The 18,068-nt window shown below is 45.0% G+C and overlaps 1 protein-coding gene across 2 annotated transcripts; it reads left to right on the top strand.

The window, feature by feature from the left end:
• Window positions 1-233: 233 nt before the first annotated feature.
• On the top strand, window positions 234-3,861 carry LOC311241575 (cold-inducible RNA-binding protein B-like). Of its 2 annotated transcripts, none has more exons than XM_084330434.1 (2): window positions 234-330; window positions 2,388-3,861. In XM_084330434.1, the coding sequence occupies exon 2, from the start codon at window positions 2,444-2,446 to the stop codon at window positions 2,894-2,896; it is 453 nt and encodes a 150-aa protein (XP_084186560.1). In that variant the 5' UTR covers window positions 234-330; window positions 2,388-2,443; the 3' UTR covers window positions 2,897-3,861. The 2 variants fall into 2 exon arrangements, with proteins under 2 accessions (XP_084186560.1, XP_084186559.1); XM_084330433.1 differs by having other exon boundaries at window positions 269-330; window positions 2,385-3,861.
• The last annotated feature ends 14,207 nt before the right edge of the window (window positions 3,862-18,068 follow it).

Genomic DNA, 18,068 nt, shown 5'->3' on the forward strand with positions numbered 1-18,068 from the left:
GGTCGTAGGAGTGAACCAGGCCCAGTTCAGACCTTTTTCAATGTATAATTGTAGAGTGTTTGAAAATGCCTCCATGTAAAGTTTTATACAAAAACATACACCCCCTATTTTTTAAGATTATTCACAACTACTCTTAACAGTAATTTACGTTTGAATGAGATGCTACTGTACATCTTATTAGACTTCCAAGTCAGTAGATGGCGCTCCTGCGCTCCTGTGAGTGATAGAGGAAATCAGTATAGTCTTGGCTCCCAAGCATGCGCAGTCAGAATAAACCGCTGCCAGCAGAGCCAGGCTAGAAGAAATAACGTGTCTATTCTCCATTCACAGGTAATACAATAATTATCTAAAACATTCCTAAAGATGTTTAAAAACGAATGTGAACTGTCGGTGACATGTTATGTAACGTTTTGAGTGTGTACATGAACATGTTTGGACGAGTAGTTTTAAATGAATAATTGCTAACTGTTGGCTAGCGTGTTACACCGACGGTACATGTGGGTGCGTGCATGTGAACGTGCGTTTAAGAGCGTGTTACCGTCAATGTGTATTTGAGCTAAGGTTATAGTAACGTGTATTCAATTTCAGATGTGTACTATTGGTTTTTGTGACTGTTTTGACTACAGGATTAGGTATTACGTTTGTATTTAAGTAATAATATATAGATGGCGATGCAAAAGGGTTTATTGGTTGCACTTCAAGGGTACTACGACTATGCTTGCACCTCATGGTACCAAAGCACCTCAAAGGCGCTAAAAACAAAATTACAAACATCTCAAAACTAACTGGTCAGACTACTGCTTGACCTTACTCCTAGAACCCACCTCACCCCTGCCCACTTTGACAACCTAGGATGGCTTAGAGTAGAAGGACAGAGTACAGCAACTTGCAATGGGCCTGGTCTACAAGATGCACTACACGACCAAGGTACCCATGTACATGTCAAAATACTTCCCAAAGGTCAGTGAATACCACGATCACAACACCAGAGGGAGCTCCACAAATCATGTTAAACCCAGATTCGGCTCAAACACGTTTCGCAATTATGCCACATCAATGTGGAACGCCCTACCCAAAGCTGTAAAGGAATGTGAATCACTACCCACTTTCAAAAACACTCGCAAAGAACACCTACGGGAGACTGCAATTCGAAACTGGCCCCTACAAATGTCCTAAGTCCTAACCCAGTTGTACAGTAAATGACCAAGTATGGCATTGTCAGTATTCCAATGTACAGTGTCTCCTACCCAACCCTCCCCCCACCTGCCCAACCTCCAATGTACAGTTTCTACGTCAAATGTATATACACTCTTTTTCTGGACACTTTTTGTATCACAAACAGAAACAGTACTGTATTTGCAAATCTGGTACGTCATAAATGTATAGATGTAGCAGTACTCTCTATCTGTATGTCGTGTGTCATATATGTTACGATGATCAATCAAGGATACAGATTGAATTTATGCCAAAAGGTTTTTATTGTTTTGCACTATTTCGTTTCCTAAAGAATACATTTGAAGATTGTATTGTATGATTTGGTTTATTATATTATTGTACAATAAGAATTGCAACATAAATTGTAGTATTGGAATGTTAAAGGAATATTTTGTCAGAATAAACCACTCCCAGTAAAGCGAGGCTAGAAGAGATAACGTGTCTATTCTCCATCATTAATAGCCCCTTTCGGGTCTGATGCACGCCAACAAGGTTGGGCGAGTGAACAGTCCCTGGCTTATACCTTCATAGAAAAATCCCACAATTAACTCCTCAGCAAAACGCTCGTTGTACAACTTGTACAAGTATCGCAGAGAAATTTCAAAGGTACTCCGGTTGCACGAGGGTTTCGGACAGGCGTGCGTCATAGACCCGAAAGGGGTTACATCATTCACAGATCCACAGCGCACCCTTGTCTGTGTATCGCTTGTGCCGACTCAGATTCCCCTAGGTCTGAGGCCGGTAACATAAGCCCCGCCCCCCTTTCTTTATCCAATCACAACTGTTGCTTCCCTTGGACAAACTGTTTTGTCAGAGGAAAGCAACAGTTGTGATTGGAGGATCAGGAAAAGAGGGCAGGGTTTGAGGGGTCAATTCATCAGAGGCTTTGATTCTATTCTGGTCTTAACTGATGTTCCAAAGGGAATTCTAACTCTTGCCACCACTAGGGCCCAGAAATTCAATGTGGGCTGGCTGTCAACCATTCCTTCTGGCCATAATTGGGTTAAATCTGCACTGCCCTACAAAAACAAACCATTACCATAACATGCCCAATTGTCAGTCATCGAAATAACCTTGTACTATTATGAACTTTGCAAACTAAGGAATGTACCTCACCTATATTATTATTATTATACTATGCTAATTATGTCTCACCTCTTCACTTGCAGCAGCACCGCACAGGTCCTCCATTTGCCACGAGTTTGCTACTGTAGCTTACAGACAAAAGATGTCCGACGAGGGAAAACTTTTCGTTGGCGGACTGAGTTTCGACACCACCGATGACTCGTTGGCGGCAGCGTTCTCAAAGTACGGAAACGTCGCCAGATGCGACGTGATCAAAGACAAAGAGACTGGAAGGTCTCGCGGCTTCGGCTTTGTTACATATGAAAACGCAGAGGACGCCAAAGATGCGATGGATGGAATGAACGGCAAGACGGTGGACGGCAGAGAGATTCGTGTGAATGAAGCGGGTCAGGGTGGCGGTGGCGGCAGAGGTCGCGGTGGTGGAGGATACGGAGGCGGAGGAAGCTATGGCGGCGGGAGAGGCGGTGGAGGATACGGCGGTGGAGGAGGATACGGCGGAGGTGGAAGCTACGGAGAGCGTAGCAGCTATGGCGGCGGTGGAGATGGGAGTTACGGCGGTGGTGGATACAGAAGCGGCGGTGGATACAGGGAGTAGTTGGAAGCGGGGGTAGCTACTGGGAGTGCTCTGGATCATACAGCTATGCTGCACATGAGAAACTCTCCCCGATTCAAGATCATCCATCGACTGGCTGTATTTAAAATATGCGCTCCCTTAGGAAATGTCCATGTGGTGTTGACCCGATTCTCTTTGTAGTATGTTGTTGCAGTAGCTCAAGCGTCGTGCAAATGTAGCCATAGTTTTGGCCATTCATTGACTAACCATGTTTAAACTAAAGTTGAATATTTCTTTCCTACTTGAGGGCAATTGTTCTAACCTCGCACCTATTAATTAAGTACAATATTTGATTGGTGCCGTAAATGAGAAATTGGAAAACTCCGAAATTAAAATGATCTCTAATCCCTTTTTTTTTCTTGTCAGCCAGGATTTTGAAGCACCATTCCTACCTCGCACTGTTAAGCAGCTCCTGTTTACCCCTGGATGTAGGGGAAATTCAATAGGGCTTTACTTTTGTTTGAGTTATCCTTCATTTTAATGCTTGTCCAACCTACCTCCTGCCAAGTTATTGAATGAGAAATCCATTTAGTAGCTCAAACAGGCTTTTGGGTTTCATAGTACATTCCTATAGTGTTGCTCGGCAGCAATGCCTCAGCCATGTAATTTTTTTTAATCTTAAATATAGATTAGCAGAGGGTCCTGTGTGTTCAGTTTCCCAAAAGTTTATTCCTTTCATACTGGTGAAATGCACGCCTAATGTAGTCGGCTGTTCAATGTGTTTTTTGCTTTGCTCAACGGCTGCATTTTAAATGTGCTGTTAAAATGGCCTGAACTTGTATAAGTGATCGACGTCTAACTTCTCTCACCTATTATAAAACTCGGAATGAGAGTATTTTTGTACTTTCTGTTCTTTGTATCAACATTAAAGCTTTATTTTTTTTAAATATATATACTGTCATTGAGTCTACTAAACGATTCATGGAAAATAAAAAGTCTCAACACCGTTTGATTTACAATGTTACTTACTCTTAGCTGCCAGAATTGTTCCCTTCCTGCTGACTTGTACAGAACTTGTACGTTGTTTTGGATAAAAGCGTCAGCTAAATGTATGTAGGGCAGTGCAGTTCTCGACAATTGTCTCTCTTGCCTGTAGTTAACATTTAACAGCCAGACGAGGGTCAATATACGTGAATATGGCGGCGCTGACTCTCAAGGTCACCGAGAAATGATGACATCGGTGTTTGAATATGTTGACGGGACCTAGGACTCCGGGATCCTGAAAGAGAATATACCGGTATACATTTGAGGGGGACGAAACTGTACATTAGGAGGGGGTTTGGACATTTACGGGGGCCAGTTTCCAATTGTAGCCTCCCGTAGGTACTCTTTGAGGGCGGTTTTGGAGGTGGGTAGGGCGTTCTACATTGTTAGAGTAGACGAGAGTACAGCAACTTGCAATGGGCCTGGTCTACAAGATACACTACACCACTTAGTCTAAGATACCCATGTACATGTCGAGGTACTTCCCAAAGGTCAGTGAATTCCACGACCACAACACCAGAGGTAGTTCCACAAATCATGTTCAACCCAGATTCGGCTCAAACAAGGGACTAAACACGTTTCGCAATTATGCCACAACAATGTGGAACACCCTACCCACAGCCGTAAAATAATGTGAATCCCTACCCACCTTCAAAACCGCTCTCAAATAGCACCTATGGGAGGCTGCCATTCGAAACTGGCCCCGGTAAATGTCCAACCCAACCCCCTCCAATGTACAGTTTCTTCCCCCTCAAATGTATATTATTCTCTTTTAGAATCTGTCTCTTAAACAGTACTGTATATCTGTATGTTGTGTATGTCATGATGAATTGAAAATGGGGGGACCCTGATGTAAACAAGACAAGTCTTTCTCTGGTCTGCATCCCCTTAACAATTGTGTGTGTCGAGTCGTACTGTATTGTACCCATTCTGCAATCTGTTAATAAAGTTTTCAATCAGGACCAGAGAGGAAGACCTGTTCTGCTTCCTGTAGTGAGACTGTCTTCAGAACAGCCCTGGGCCTGTATGATGGACTACCAAAAGAAAAAGGATACGTTTTGAGAAAAAAAATTCAAATATAACTATACCTGCCTAGGACAGTTCTCCATCTTTGATTCGTTCAGACATTTACGGGGGCCAGTTTTGAATTGCAGCCCCCCGTAGGTGCTCTTTGAGAGCGGTTTTGAAGGTGGGTAGGGATTCACATTTTTTTTACGGCTGTGGGTAGGGCGTTCCACATTGATGTGGCATAATTGCGAAACGTGTTAAGTTAAGTCGAGTTCCTTGTTTGAGCTGAATCTGGGTTGCACATGATTTGTGGAACTCCCTCTGGTCTTGTGGTCGTGGTATTTACTGACCTTTGGGAAGTACCTCTATATGTACATGGGTACCTTAGTGGTGTAGTGTATCTTGTAGACCAGGCCCATTGCAAGTTGTACTCGTCTACTCTAAGCCATCCTAGGTTGTCAAAATGGGCTGGGGTGAGGTGTGTTCTAGGAGTGAGGTCAAGCAGTAGTCTGACCTGCTATTGTGCGTGATCGGTGTGTGACCGGCAAGCGGACATTTGTTTGGGGAAACTTCTGACGGCTTGGGGAAGGAGGGGAGCTACCAGCTTGTTCAGTTTGTTGGTGGGGCTGCTGAGGACTCCTGGTTATTTTGCGCGAACATTTGCTAGAAGTGTATCTTTTTTGGGTTATAGGGTGAATGTCATTGCTCCACTCTTGTCTGAGTCCCTGGGCCAGGCTCCTTGAGGAGGAGAGGTTGGCATATGGAAGTATAGGAGCGGATGTGGGCAGCGGTGGCCTAAAGGTTAGAGAAGCAGGTTTGTGACCAGAAGGTCGCCGGTTCGATCCCCCGGACCGGCAGGAAAAATCTGGGCTGGGGAAGTGAATGAATAACTCTCCCATACCCTTAACACCAACCGCTGAAGTGCCCTTGAGCAAGGCACTAAACCCCCAACTACTCCAGTGGAGTTGCTCAGTGGCCAACAGTGTCAGACCAGGGGCGTCCATTTGGTATGGCAAGGTATGGCACTCGCCATACCTTGGCAAATAAAAATATAATTTCTTTTTTTTTTTTTTTTACAATGCTTTTTGTTGATTTAGAATTTGAATGTCAACATTATGAACGAAGCTTCGAACTATTCGGTACAGCCCTAGCATGTTTTGATATTGTCAATTATCTCACTTTTACTAGGTGACTTTTACTGTGACTAACTAAATATGCCCAAAAAAGGAAAATGGACATAGGGACGTTTTTTTATCAAAGGGCAGCAGAGACAAGTGATACAGGGACACAGGTAAGGTCTGGCTTAGTGATTATAATAGTGCAGTTCAGCATTCAGTAACCCATACTTTTTGTGAATGTGTTTTTGATACTACATTCTGTTGAACACACACCTCAAAACCGTACCTAAGGAAAATTGGCTCAATTGCAAGAAAAGTAATAGACAGTTATGATATTACATTCTGCATAATTCGTATGCAAAATATTGTGGTTCCCTGCTTTAGTCTGTTGACACACTTCTATACAAAAAATGCTTGTGTAGTCCTGTGTCATACCTAAATGTCATATAACTGAATTGTATAGAAACAACTCACCAAAAGTGACTATTGCACAACTGATTTGACAAAAAAAAATCCACCAAGGGGGGGAAACCCCCCCGTCCCCCTACTCGCCATACCTTGCCTTTTACTGAAAGGACGCCACTGTGTCAGACTGTGGTTGTACTGGGCAGCTCCCAAGTGTGAATGGAACTGTGTGAATGTGAAGCAGGGGGTAGCTGAAAAATAGCATCCGTGCTCCGCGAACCTACCCTGGGTAAATAAAACATTTTTAAAAATGTAATAATCTGCAGTTTGTCTGCAATCTCCTCCGATAGTGACAGTGATGGGGGAGCAGGTTTGGCTGAAAACTCTGGCAGGATGGCAGGAAAGGAGACAGATAGTGGCAGTATGGAGTATAGTGAGGGGGAGCCCAGGGGAGAAGGAAGGGAAAAGGTGGAGGAAAGGAGCAAGGAAAAGGAGGGGAATGGCCATAAGAGAAAGAAAAAGGAAGGAAGTAGACCAAGTGGGTCTGAGGGTAGGGTAGAATTTCTGAATGTAGTGGTGAGATTTGAGGGAGAAGAGGGAGTTAAAAGAAATCGGGCCATTAAAGTTAACAAAACTCATAAAGCAATTAGGAGAAGTGGAGTACGCAAAAGTGTTGGGAGATGGAAACTTGCTTTTAGGATGTAGAAATATAGAGCAGGTGGAGAAGGCAAAGGTAATGAGTAGTATTGGAAATCAATATTTCCAGAGTAATAAGAGTTGGGGAGAAGAGGGATGGTGGGTGAAAGGGGGTCATTTCTGGAATACCAATCGAAGTTACTATGGAGAAGCTGGTGGAAAATTTAAAGGGAGACAAACGTAATAGGGGTGTTAAAAAAACGCTGATAGAATTAAAAGGGGAGCAGAGAAGATAGAGACTGAGACAATTTTTATTCAGTTTGAAACTGAGGGTATTCCAAATGAGGTGTTCTTGGGATATATATAGAGTTAGGGAGTTTGTACCTAAACCATTGAGATGTTTCAACTGCCAAGAATTTGGGCATATAGCCAAGATGTATAAAAAGAGGAAGCGATGTGCTATGTAGCGGGGAACATGAGTATGGAAAGTGTGGAGAGGGAGTGGAACCAAAGTGTGGTAGCTGTGGAAAGGAGCATAGTGTTGCATATTGGGGATGAAAAGAGAGGTGGCGGTTCAACACATTAGAGTTAAAGGCAAAATATCCTATATGCAGAGGCAGCTAAGATGACAGGACAGGAAAAGCAGGATAAGGAACACGGGCTCAAAAAAGGGCAATCATCAGTAAATATAGTACAGGAGGAGAAGAGGTGGGAGGAGAAGAAGAATTTGGTGGCCTTTGTAGCAGTCAGTATGACGGAGCCCCCCAGGGAACAGTTTTGGCTCCCTTCCTCTTTGTGCTCTATACTGCGGTCTGCAGACACAGCGAGGCCATGTGGCATGTGCCATATGCAAACATTTTCTGATGATACTGCTCTTATCGGTCTCATCAACAACGGTGTTGACCGGGCATATAAAAATGAGATAGACTAATTTGTCCATTGGTGCGATGCCAATTTCTTGGAATTAAACATCGAAAAAACCAAGGAGTTGGTCATCAACTGCAGTAGGAAGAAGTGAATGTCTCTCCTGTCATCATTAGGGGGCAGGAGGTTGAAATAGTCCAGTCCTATATAGATATCTTGGCGTTCAGCTGGACTGGAAGCAGAACACAGATTCTGTGTTCAAAAAAGCCCAGTCTCGGCTCTTTCATTGATTGATTGATTGATTGATTGATTGAAAACTTTATTAACAGATTGTAGAATGGGTACAATACAGTACAGCTCAATACACACAATTGTTAAGGGGATGCAGACCAGAGAAAGACTTTCGTCTTGTTTACATCAGGGTCCCCCATTTTCAATTCATCAGGACATATATGACATACATGACATACAGATAGTCAGTACTGCTACATCTATACATTTATGACATACCAGATTTGCAAATACAGTACTGTTTGTGATACAGAAGGAGTCAAGAAAAGGGAGTATATACATTTGACGTAGAAACTGTACATTGGAGGAGGTTGTGTGGGGGGGGGTTGGGTACATTGGGATATTGACAACCATACTGGGTAATTTACATTGGAGGTGGTTGGGGGGGGGGGGGGCCGGGGGGCACACTGTATAAACAAGTAATACTGTACATTGAGGGGGGGGGGGGAGGAGACACTGTACAAACAAACAAAATTGTACATTGAACTATTGACAAAACCATACTAGGTAAATGACTGTACATTGGAGGGGGTTGGGTTAGGATATTTACAGGGGCCAGTGTTGAATTGCAGTCTCCCGTAGGTGTCCCTTGAGAGAGGTTTTGAAAGTGGGTAGTGATCCACATTCCTTTACAGCTTTGGGTAGGGCGTTCCACATTGATGTGGCATAATTGCGAAACGTGTTTAGTCCCTTATTTGAGCCGAATCTGGGTTTAACATGATTTGTGGAGCTCCCTCTGGTGTTGTGATCGTGGTATTCACTGACCTTTGGAAAGTATTTTGACATGTACATGGGTACCTTGGTCGTGTAGTGTATCTTGTAGACCAGGCCCATTGCAAGTTGTTGTACTCTGTCGTCTACTCTAAGCCATCCTAGGTTGTCAAAGTGGGCAGGGGTGAGGTGGGTTCTAGGAGTAAGGTCAAGCAGTAGTCTGACCAGTTTGTTTTGAGATGTTTGTAATTTTGTTTTTAGCGCCTTTGAGGTGCTTTGGTACCATGAGGTGCAAGCATAGTCGTAGTACCCCTGAATGAGTGCTCCTGCCAGAGTCTTCAGGGTGTTCTTGTTTACCAGAGAGGAGATCCGGTACAAGAATCGAGTTCGTTGGTTGACTTTTTTTATTACATTGGATGCCATTTTGTCACAGGAGAGATTAGCCTCTAGGATGGAACCCAGGTAGGTAATTTCATCTTTCCTTGTGACAATATTGTCACCCACTGTAACTGAGAAGCCGTCGGTCTTGCTGAGTTTGTTATTTGAACCGAAGAGAATGGACTCTGTTTTGCCCATGTGTAATGATAGTTTGTTATCAGCGAGCCATATGCAGATTCTGCCTAGTTCCGAGCTGAGGGTTTTTTCAACCTGTAACTTGTTCTTGTCAGAGACCAGCAGGGCTGAGTCGTCCGCAAACAGGAACAAGTTGCAGTCACAAGCTGACGACATGTCATTTGCATAAATTAGGAACAGTAGCGGTCCTAGTATGCTTCCTTGTGGAACACCACAGCTCACTGTGAGGGGGGGGGGATAGGGTACCGTTTACCTCCACCATCTGTTCCCTCCCCTCAAGGTAGGATTGCATCCAGCTCACTGATAGACTATCAAAACCAATTGCTTTTAGCTTGTCAATCAGAATGGAGTGATTGACCGTGTCAAAGGCCTTTTGTAGGTCCAGCATGACCATGCCGCAGTATTTGCCTGCGTCCACCTCTTGTTTGATGTGGTCATTCAAATAGAGAAGGCATGTGTCAGTGGAGTGGGATGTTCTGAAGCCAGATTGGAATTCGTAGATTAGATTTTTTTCCGCTAGGTACTTTTCGACCTGTTCGTAGACTATTTTTTCCATGACTTTCGAGATGGAGGTGAGAATAGAAACAGGGCGGTAGTTGCCTGGGTCTAATTTGCTGCCCTTTTTGTGCAGAGGGGTCACCCTCGCAATTTTGAAGTCCTTGGGGACGTGTCCCTGTTTTATGGAGAGGTTTATTATGTGTGTGATGATTGGGGTGATGGCGGCTGCTGAGTCTCTGAGGAATTCATCTGAGGAAACTTCGATCCTTCGACATCAGCAGGTCACTTCTCTATGTATTCTATCAAGGTATTCTGGCAGTGGCTATGTCCTGTTTAATGCTGTTCTCTGCTGGGGGGGCAGCATCACGGTTTCTAACAAAAAAACGTATAAATAAAATCATTAAAAAGGCTGGCTCAGTGATTGGCCTTCCTCCTAATTCCATGGAGATCATCATAGCCAAGTGAACCAGGACTAAACTGAACACTATTTTATCTTTTGAAGGCCACCCAATGTTCAGTATTTTCTAGTATATTTTTTAGTGATAGATTGTTGATGCCTCAATGCTCTACTGAGCGATTGAGAAGGTCCTTTGTTCCTGCTGCGGTTACATTTTTAACGAACACCGATAGCACTGTGTTGAGAGGCTCTCCTATTGTGTTGTGTATCATGTTTCTTTCATGTTTGTATATGTGTATTCGCTCTGGTGGAAAACCATGTTTCCCCTCTGGGATTTAAGCATTACATCACGAGACAGAGTGGGTTATTAAGAAATAAACCATACCATAAACGCAAAACGGACATTGTAAAATGGGCTGTACAGTAGATGGCGGTATGCGCCTTTATGTGGTCGCGACCCGCCATTAACCCCATAGAAGAAGATGATGAGGTGAGCTGCATCGGGATAATCTCCGCCGGATAAACGCTTATAAACGTTGTAATTCGTGTTTTAAATGGTATCTACTTGTTGCTACATGTTCCCGTATAATATTCCACTCCTCATGTGTACATTCTGTTCGGATCCAAGATCACTAACCCACCTTTTTATTAGTTTAGTCTCGGAGAAAGTAGGCTAGTGGCGCTAAGGAGACCGCCTGTTTGTTAGCTCCTGGCGAACTAGCTATTGTCTATTACTAGCTAGCTACTAGCTGTTGTTAGCTCTCTCGCCCTATCGGCTCAAGTGCTCCACGCTGACTACAGTAGCTAGTTGGTTGCGTGAGTGTATCGTAAAGTTCTGTTCTGTTTATCAGGTGAAACCACGCAACTGCACACCAAACTTAATGATTGACCGGTATGGAGATGTTTGTGTCTTGTTTCTTTTGACAACGTTTTTATGTGATTTTACTGTGTAATGAAAGGCTGTAGCAGTAGGCTACTGTGTAGCCATAATAGTTAAACCACACCAGTTCAGCTATATAAGTTGAGTCAGGCTAGAGTGTGATTGTTATTATAACACAACAGAGTTACATGTTATCAGGGTTCGAATTATCACCTGAGAGCTATGGGGGCTCCCTGAATATTTTTTTTTTTATAATTTTTTTTCCTGAAATTGTGGCTGTTTTCGAAGTCATATTTAGAGGAATATCTCATTAGGATTAGTCTAATACGTAAGGGATAATGTATAGCTACGAGGTCATTGTCGCAAAATAATTGACCTTCACTGACGTTTAAAACACCTCGGCGCTGTTTTAAACGTCAGTGAAGGTCAATTATTTTGCGACAATGATCGAGTATAGCTATACATTATCCCGCTTATTACATGGCTAACTTACTAACAAATATACCTAATTCATTGTACACCATCGACAAGACGCAGTTGCTGTGGCTCTGTCAGCCCAAATAAAGTGATTATTATTATCGGCAAGTCTGTGGTCTGATTGTATGACTGCGTGCAGCTGTGCATATGCTGAGCAGCACTGATACTAGTGGGCTTGATTGCGAACAGCTGCGCACAGCGGTCATTATTGCTTGGCAGAGGTCCGTTATTGTGTGATAACGGACCTCTGACGCGCGCTATTGACCAATCACAAGCAAGCATTTCGGCGATTGTGAAAACGCCATGTAATAAAATGCCATATTTACTTATTTGCATTTTGCATCTGATCAAATACAACAATTTAATTTGAAAAAATTAGACCAAATTTATGAACTTGAATTAACATTTATTTGTCTCTGCACTTATAAATCAAAAACTAACAAAATAATCTAATGGAAAATAAATAGTTGTATGGCACAACAGCAGCATTTATCAGGATACAGTAAGTAACATTATCATCTGATAATAAAATGAACATAAAATAAATACTTACTTAAATATAAATAAATAATGTTTTTTTTCATCTCTGTGGCAATGTGCTCTATGATCTGTGCACAAGAATGATCAGATCGGTGAGCTGGCCCGACTGTCGCACCGTTCAACTCATTAAGTGTCATAAGGGGGTTCAATTTGGTATACGGCAACCTTTCTTTAGCAACAGTATATGCTGCCCTGAATGAACTGGCTGTCTCCTTGAGCAAAGCAGATGTGATTTCGCTCACTTTTTTTGGAAGCACTTCCTTCTGGTTTTGACTTTCTATTTCTATAGCTTGCTTATGAGCAATGCTATCACTGTGCAAGTATATTTTCTTCCTCAACTTCTTGCTCTGAGAGCTAGTCACAGTCCCATTCATCCACTGCTCTGCCAAATGGGCTCCAAATGATTTATTTAACATGTCTTGGCGTTTTTACATGGAAGGCAGCCAATGCATCCCTCCTTGGCAAATAACCAGCTATATTTATTTTTCCAAAGTTCCATTGACTCGGACCCCAGCATTGTGGTGGTTGAGTAGCAGCACAGTCCAGGTCTAGTGGTGGAGACTCGGGTCTGGCAGTGGCAACCGGCGCGGTAACAATAACAGGTGCACTGTGCACAGGAGCAGCAGAGCTAACACTAGTACTAGCAATAGCAGTGTCAACTTCAGTGACAGTAGCGCTGCTAGCTGCTGCACTAACAGCGTCAGTCTTTTGCCATTTTATAAATCCAAAGCTGTCCATGCTTTGTACAGCCTTGCGGCGGGTTGAGCCTTTTTTTTGACGGCATGTGGCGTACTGTTTAGTGTTTATGTTTTCAGTTGCAGGACACGGACCGGCAGCTTTCTGTTTACAGCAGCTGCTTGCTGCTTCTTCTTCACTAGGTTGGAGTAGCGTTAAACTTATGGGCGATGCTCATGGGCGACGCATAGCGGCTTGGAGGTGAAATGCAGCCTATTCTACAACATTAATTACTCTGTTATTTTAAAAACTGAAAAGAAAAATATGATCTATTAACAATTTATTTAGGTAACATAAATAATACTAATTCGTACATAAAAAAAAATAAAAAAAAATATAATTTTTGAGAGACCCCCTTGACTATGGGGGGCTGAGCCCCCATTGGCCCCCTCATAATTCGAACACTGCATGTTATTCTAATGTTACTGAAGCCTTATTTGAATGTTAATAATCATACTGTCTGTGATTATAATGTGTTTTATTTTCACATTTGTTATAGAAGTGAATATGGGTCATATTTAATATTTGTTAAGATTGTTTATGGAATTTAATTGAGTTTTTGCCATACAGAATATATAATAGTGTAATTTGTAACACAGTATTTTCGGATGCCTATGAGGTGAAACCAAGCAACTGCACACCAAACCTAATGATTGTGCATCTGATGTGTCACACCAATGTCGTGTTACTTTGCACGGTAACAAATACGTGAGTCCTCTGCTTTGGTTGTAAGTATCTTTATTAGCTTAGCCTCGCTACGTTACACGGGTGTCCATCTTAGGTTCCTCTCGAACTCCCCCTCACCCCTAGTACGGTGGCCCGTACACTCGCGTATAGCGCACCACATTAACATAACACCACATCTCCCTTTCTAGAATCAATGGGTAGACTGCCATTGATTCCCCAGACCTTAGAGGATTATTCTGCCTCTATATCTAAAAGGTCTGTTCCGATCTGAACTGATCTAACAATTTCTTTAACGCCAATAAACATAGGCTATATTAAACATAGCAATTGCTTTCTTTCGAACATTATATCTAAACGAATATATATATATAAACATGAAAACAATGTCTAGCTTAACCATACTCTCTTTCATTCTATCGCATGAATGTCACTTTTCTTTACTCTCTCTACTGTCTCTTACAAGTCCAACCTAGTTGGTTTCACCACACATCTCCCAGACCTGGTTCTGGGAGTAGCTGGTGGTTCCAGGACCTCCTGCTCCGTAGGTTCTGCTGCACTCTGCTCCGGTGATGGCTCCATGGGGACGAGATGGCGACGGTTTCGCTTTAATGTTCCATGGGGTCCATCTATGATGTACGAACGTGGAGTGGGGTGACTGCTGACCACAACTCCAGTTGCACTTTGATCTGTGACCCACACCTCCTTTCCTGGAGTGAGCCTGTCGAGACTTCGCGTACGATGACGCCGGTTGTAGCTTTGTGCATCTCTCATTCTCCTCTCCTCTTCCTTCTGAACCACCGCCTTACTGTCAGGAAGAGTAGGGACCAGTAGAGCAGGAAGCGTTGGCACCGTTGTGCGGAGTCTCCTCCCCATAAGAAGCTGGGCTGGACTGTATCCGTTATGCAACGGGGTGGCTCTGTATGCCAGCAGAGCACGGTATGGGTCGGCTGCCTTTTTCATGAGGCCCTTTATCGTCTTGACAGCACGTTCTGCCTCCCCATTACTCTGGGGATATCTCGGGCTGCTTGTGACATGGCAAACCCCATATGATGTCGCAAACGCTGCAAAGGCCCTTCCGGAGAATTGCGGCCCGTTATCCGTCACCAGTTCCTCCGGGATACCATGGCGTGCAAAGATTGACTTCAGGTGGTGGATGACGTCTGTTGATTTTGTGGGAGTCAGCAGAGCGATCTCCACATACCTTGATGCATAATCCACGACCAGCAGGTAAGTCTTGCTCTCCAACATGAACAGGTCTGCTCCCAACTTCTGCCACGGTCGCCCCGGGTATTGAGATGGCATCAGGGGCTCCCTTTGGTTCTCTCTCTCTTTGCTGCATGTTCGGCAGTTGAGGACCAGCTCATTCAGCTGCTGGCTGAGCCCGGGCCACCATACAGACTGCCGTGCTCGCTCCCTGCACTTTACCACCCCCTGGTGGCCTTCATGCAGCCTGGCAAGCACGTCGTTTCTCATTGTTGAAGGGATTACAAGCCTGCTTCCCCTCAGCAACAGTCCATCCTCTACTGTGAGTGACGCCTGTTCCGCCCAGTACAGCCTGAGAGCCGGTTCACTGTTGTGTGGTGGTCATCCCTCTGCACACCGCTGCTTCACCTGTGCGCACACACTGTCCCCCTCCAACTGCTCTCTCAGCTCGTCCAGGTAGGCAGTGCGTGCTCGCTGGCAGGTTCTCTATTACCATGTCCACATAGATATTTGTATTCTCAAATAACTCCTCCTCCTCTGGTGTCTCTCTCCTCTTCACAGGAGCATGTGAGAGCGTATCAGCAGTCCACAGGCTCTTCCCTGGCACATGTGCAATGGAATAGGAATAGCGCATCAGGCGCATCCGGAAGCGCAGAATCCGTGGAGGGAGATCATCCAACGCCTGAGACCCCAGGAGACTCAGGAGAGGCTTGTGGTCCGTCTCCAGCTGGAAGTGTCTGCCGATGAGAACATTTCTAAACCTCTCGCAAGCCCAGGTCAAGCCCAGGGCCTCCTTCTCAACCTGTGTGTATCTCTGCTCAGTCTGTGTGAGAGACCGCGACACATAGGCTACTGGTCTCCACACTCCATCCCATTCTTGGAGAAGCACACTCCCCAAGCCGTACGACGACGCATCCGCTGAGACCTTGCACTCCCTGTGGTTATCGTACATGGCCAACACTGGTGGAGATATTAGTGCATCTTTTGAATCTTGAAAGGCTCTGGCCTGCTCGATGCCCCACAGCCAGCAGTTCTTCTTTGACAGAAGGTCTCGCAGGGGCTTGTCTCTCTCCGCCAGCCGCGGGATAAACTTCCCCAGCTGGTTTACCATGCCGAGAAAGCTTCTCAGCTCACTGACATTTGTCGGCTCCTCCATCCTCCTCACGGCATCCGTCTTACTCGGGTCAGGGTTAATGCCACTGCTGGAGATCACATGGCCTAGAAAGGTCACCTCTTCTTTTGACAGGTCGCACTTGCCTGTGTTCAGGGTGATTCCTGCTTTCTCGATCCTCCCCAGCACGACATGCAGACGAGCGTCATGCTCCTCCTGTGATCGGCCCCACACCAGCACATCATCCATGTGGCAGACGACACCCTCCAGCCCCTCTGTGACCTCAGTCACCATTCTGTTTTGGAAGTGTTCTGGGGCGGAGGCGATGCCGAAAGGTAGGCGATTGAAGTGGTAACGACCAAACGGCGTGATGAAAGTTGTATACTTTGACGACTCCTCAGTCAGGGGTATTTGCCAAAATTCCATGTTCGCGTCTAACTTGCTGAATATCCTGGCTCCGGCCAGCATTCCAAGTGTTTCCTCGACTGTTGGCAGGGTGTATTTCTCCCGGCACACTGACTCATTGAGGTTTGTGAGATCGACACATATGCGTACCTCCTCTGTCTTCTTCTTAGGGACTACTACCATGCCAGCGCACCAGTCGGTTGGCTCCTCGATCCGGCTGATCACTCCGAGGCTTTCCATGCGGGACAGTTCTTGCTTGACTTTGTCCATCAGTGGCAATGGAATCCTTCTGGGCGTCTTCAGTGAGAATGGTTGAGCCCCCGGTTTCAGCCTGATTGCATACGGCTGTTTCATCTCCCCGAGACCACTGCATATCTTCGGGTAGGTCGTCTTGAGCGTCTCCATCGTGATACTGTCTAGACGTGCCACAAGCTCCATCTTGTTGATAGCAGGTCTCCCCAGCAACGCTGAGTGTAGGTGTCGAGCGACGTACACATCCTCCAACACCTCTCTCTCTCCTCTCCTCAGCAACAGCTTGGCGACGCCCACAACATCTAGTGGACTCCTCCCAGGTCCCATCAGTGGTTTTGTTGCTTTCTGCAGGGTAGGTGGATCCTTGTGTCTGTATATCTCTCTGCATACAGTGTGAGGCATCACAGTAACATCAGCGCCAGTGTCTATTTTGAACGGCACACGTCTGCCATTGATGTCTATGTCGACCATCCATGGCTCCCCATCAGTTGTGATGCTGCCCAAGAACATGTGCTCCTCCTCCCCATCACAGGAGCAGGAATAGTCTTCTTCAACCTCATGTACATTTTTGGAAGATTTACACACACGTTTATAATGGCCCATCTTCCCACATGAATGGCACTTCACCTCGTTAGCAGGGCAATCTCGCTGTGGGTGGAGCTGAGAACTGCCACATTTATGACACTGGACACTTCTCCCCCTCGAGTACTGGGTACTGAGTGGTTTGGCTGGGTAGCTGTTAGCCTGTTGGGGGCTGTTCTTAGCATAATTCTTGCTACTGCTCTTAAACACCCTGTCCACCGATTTAATGTCACTTGCCTCTGTCCTGGCATCCCCTCGCAGAGAGGATTGCTGTCGTTTCACCTCCTCACTCTGCCTCGCCATGTTCAATGCCCTCTCCAAGGTTAAGTCTGGGTCCAGCTGCATGCGTTCTGACAGCCGCTAATCCATCAAACCGACGACAAGCCTGTCACGTATAAGTTCATTATGTAACACTCCGTATGTACAATGCTCCGCCAGCGCATACAATGACGTCACAAAGGAGTCGACTGTTTCACATTCTCCCTGTTTGCGCATGTTAAACTTGGCTCGTTCATATATCACGTTCTTCTTGACCACGAAGAAACCTTGCAATCCATCCCGCACTCCTTGGTACGTACGTCGTAGATCAACAGCCAGATTCAATCCACGTAAAATATCGTCCGCCTCATCGCCCATACAATATATTAGCGTGTTGACTTGATTATCTTCAGAGCTAGCATTTAGGTTACTTGCCAGGCGAAATCTTTCGAACCTGCGTATCCACTTGGCCCACTCTTGCGGCTTTGAGAAGTCGAAGGACTCGGGAGGCTGGATGCTAAACGTAGCACTTGAAACCG

This window comes from Notolepis coatsorum (genome assembly GCF_963971535.1).
Source record: "Notolepis coatsorum genome assembly, chromosome: 15".
In the NCBI taxonomy this organism is placed as follows: domain Eukaryota; kingdom Metazoa; phylum Chordata; class Actinopteri; order Aulopiformes; family Paralepididae; genus Notolepis; species Notolepis coatsorum.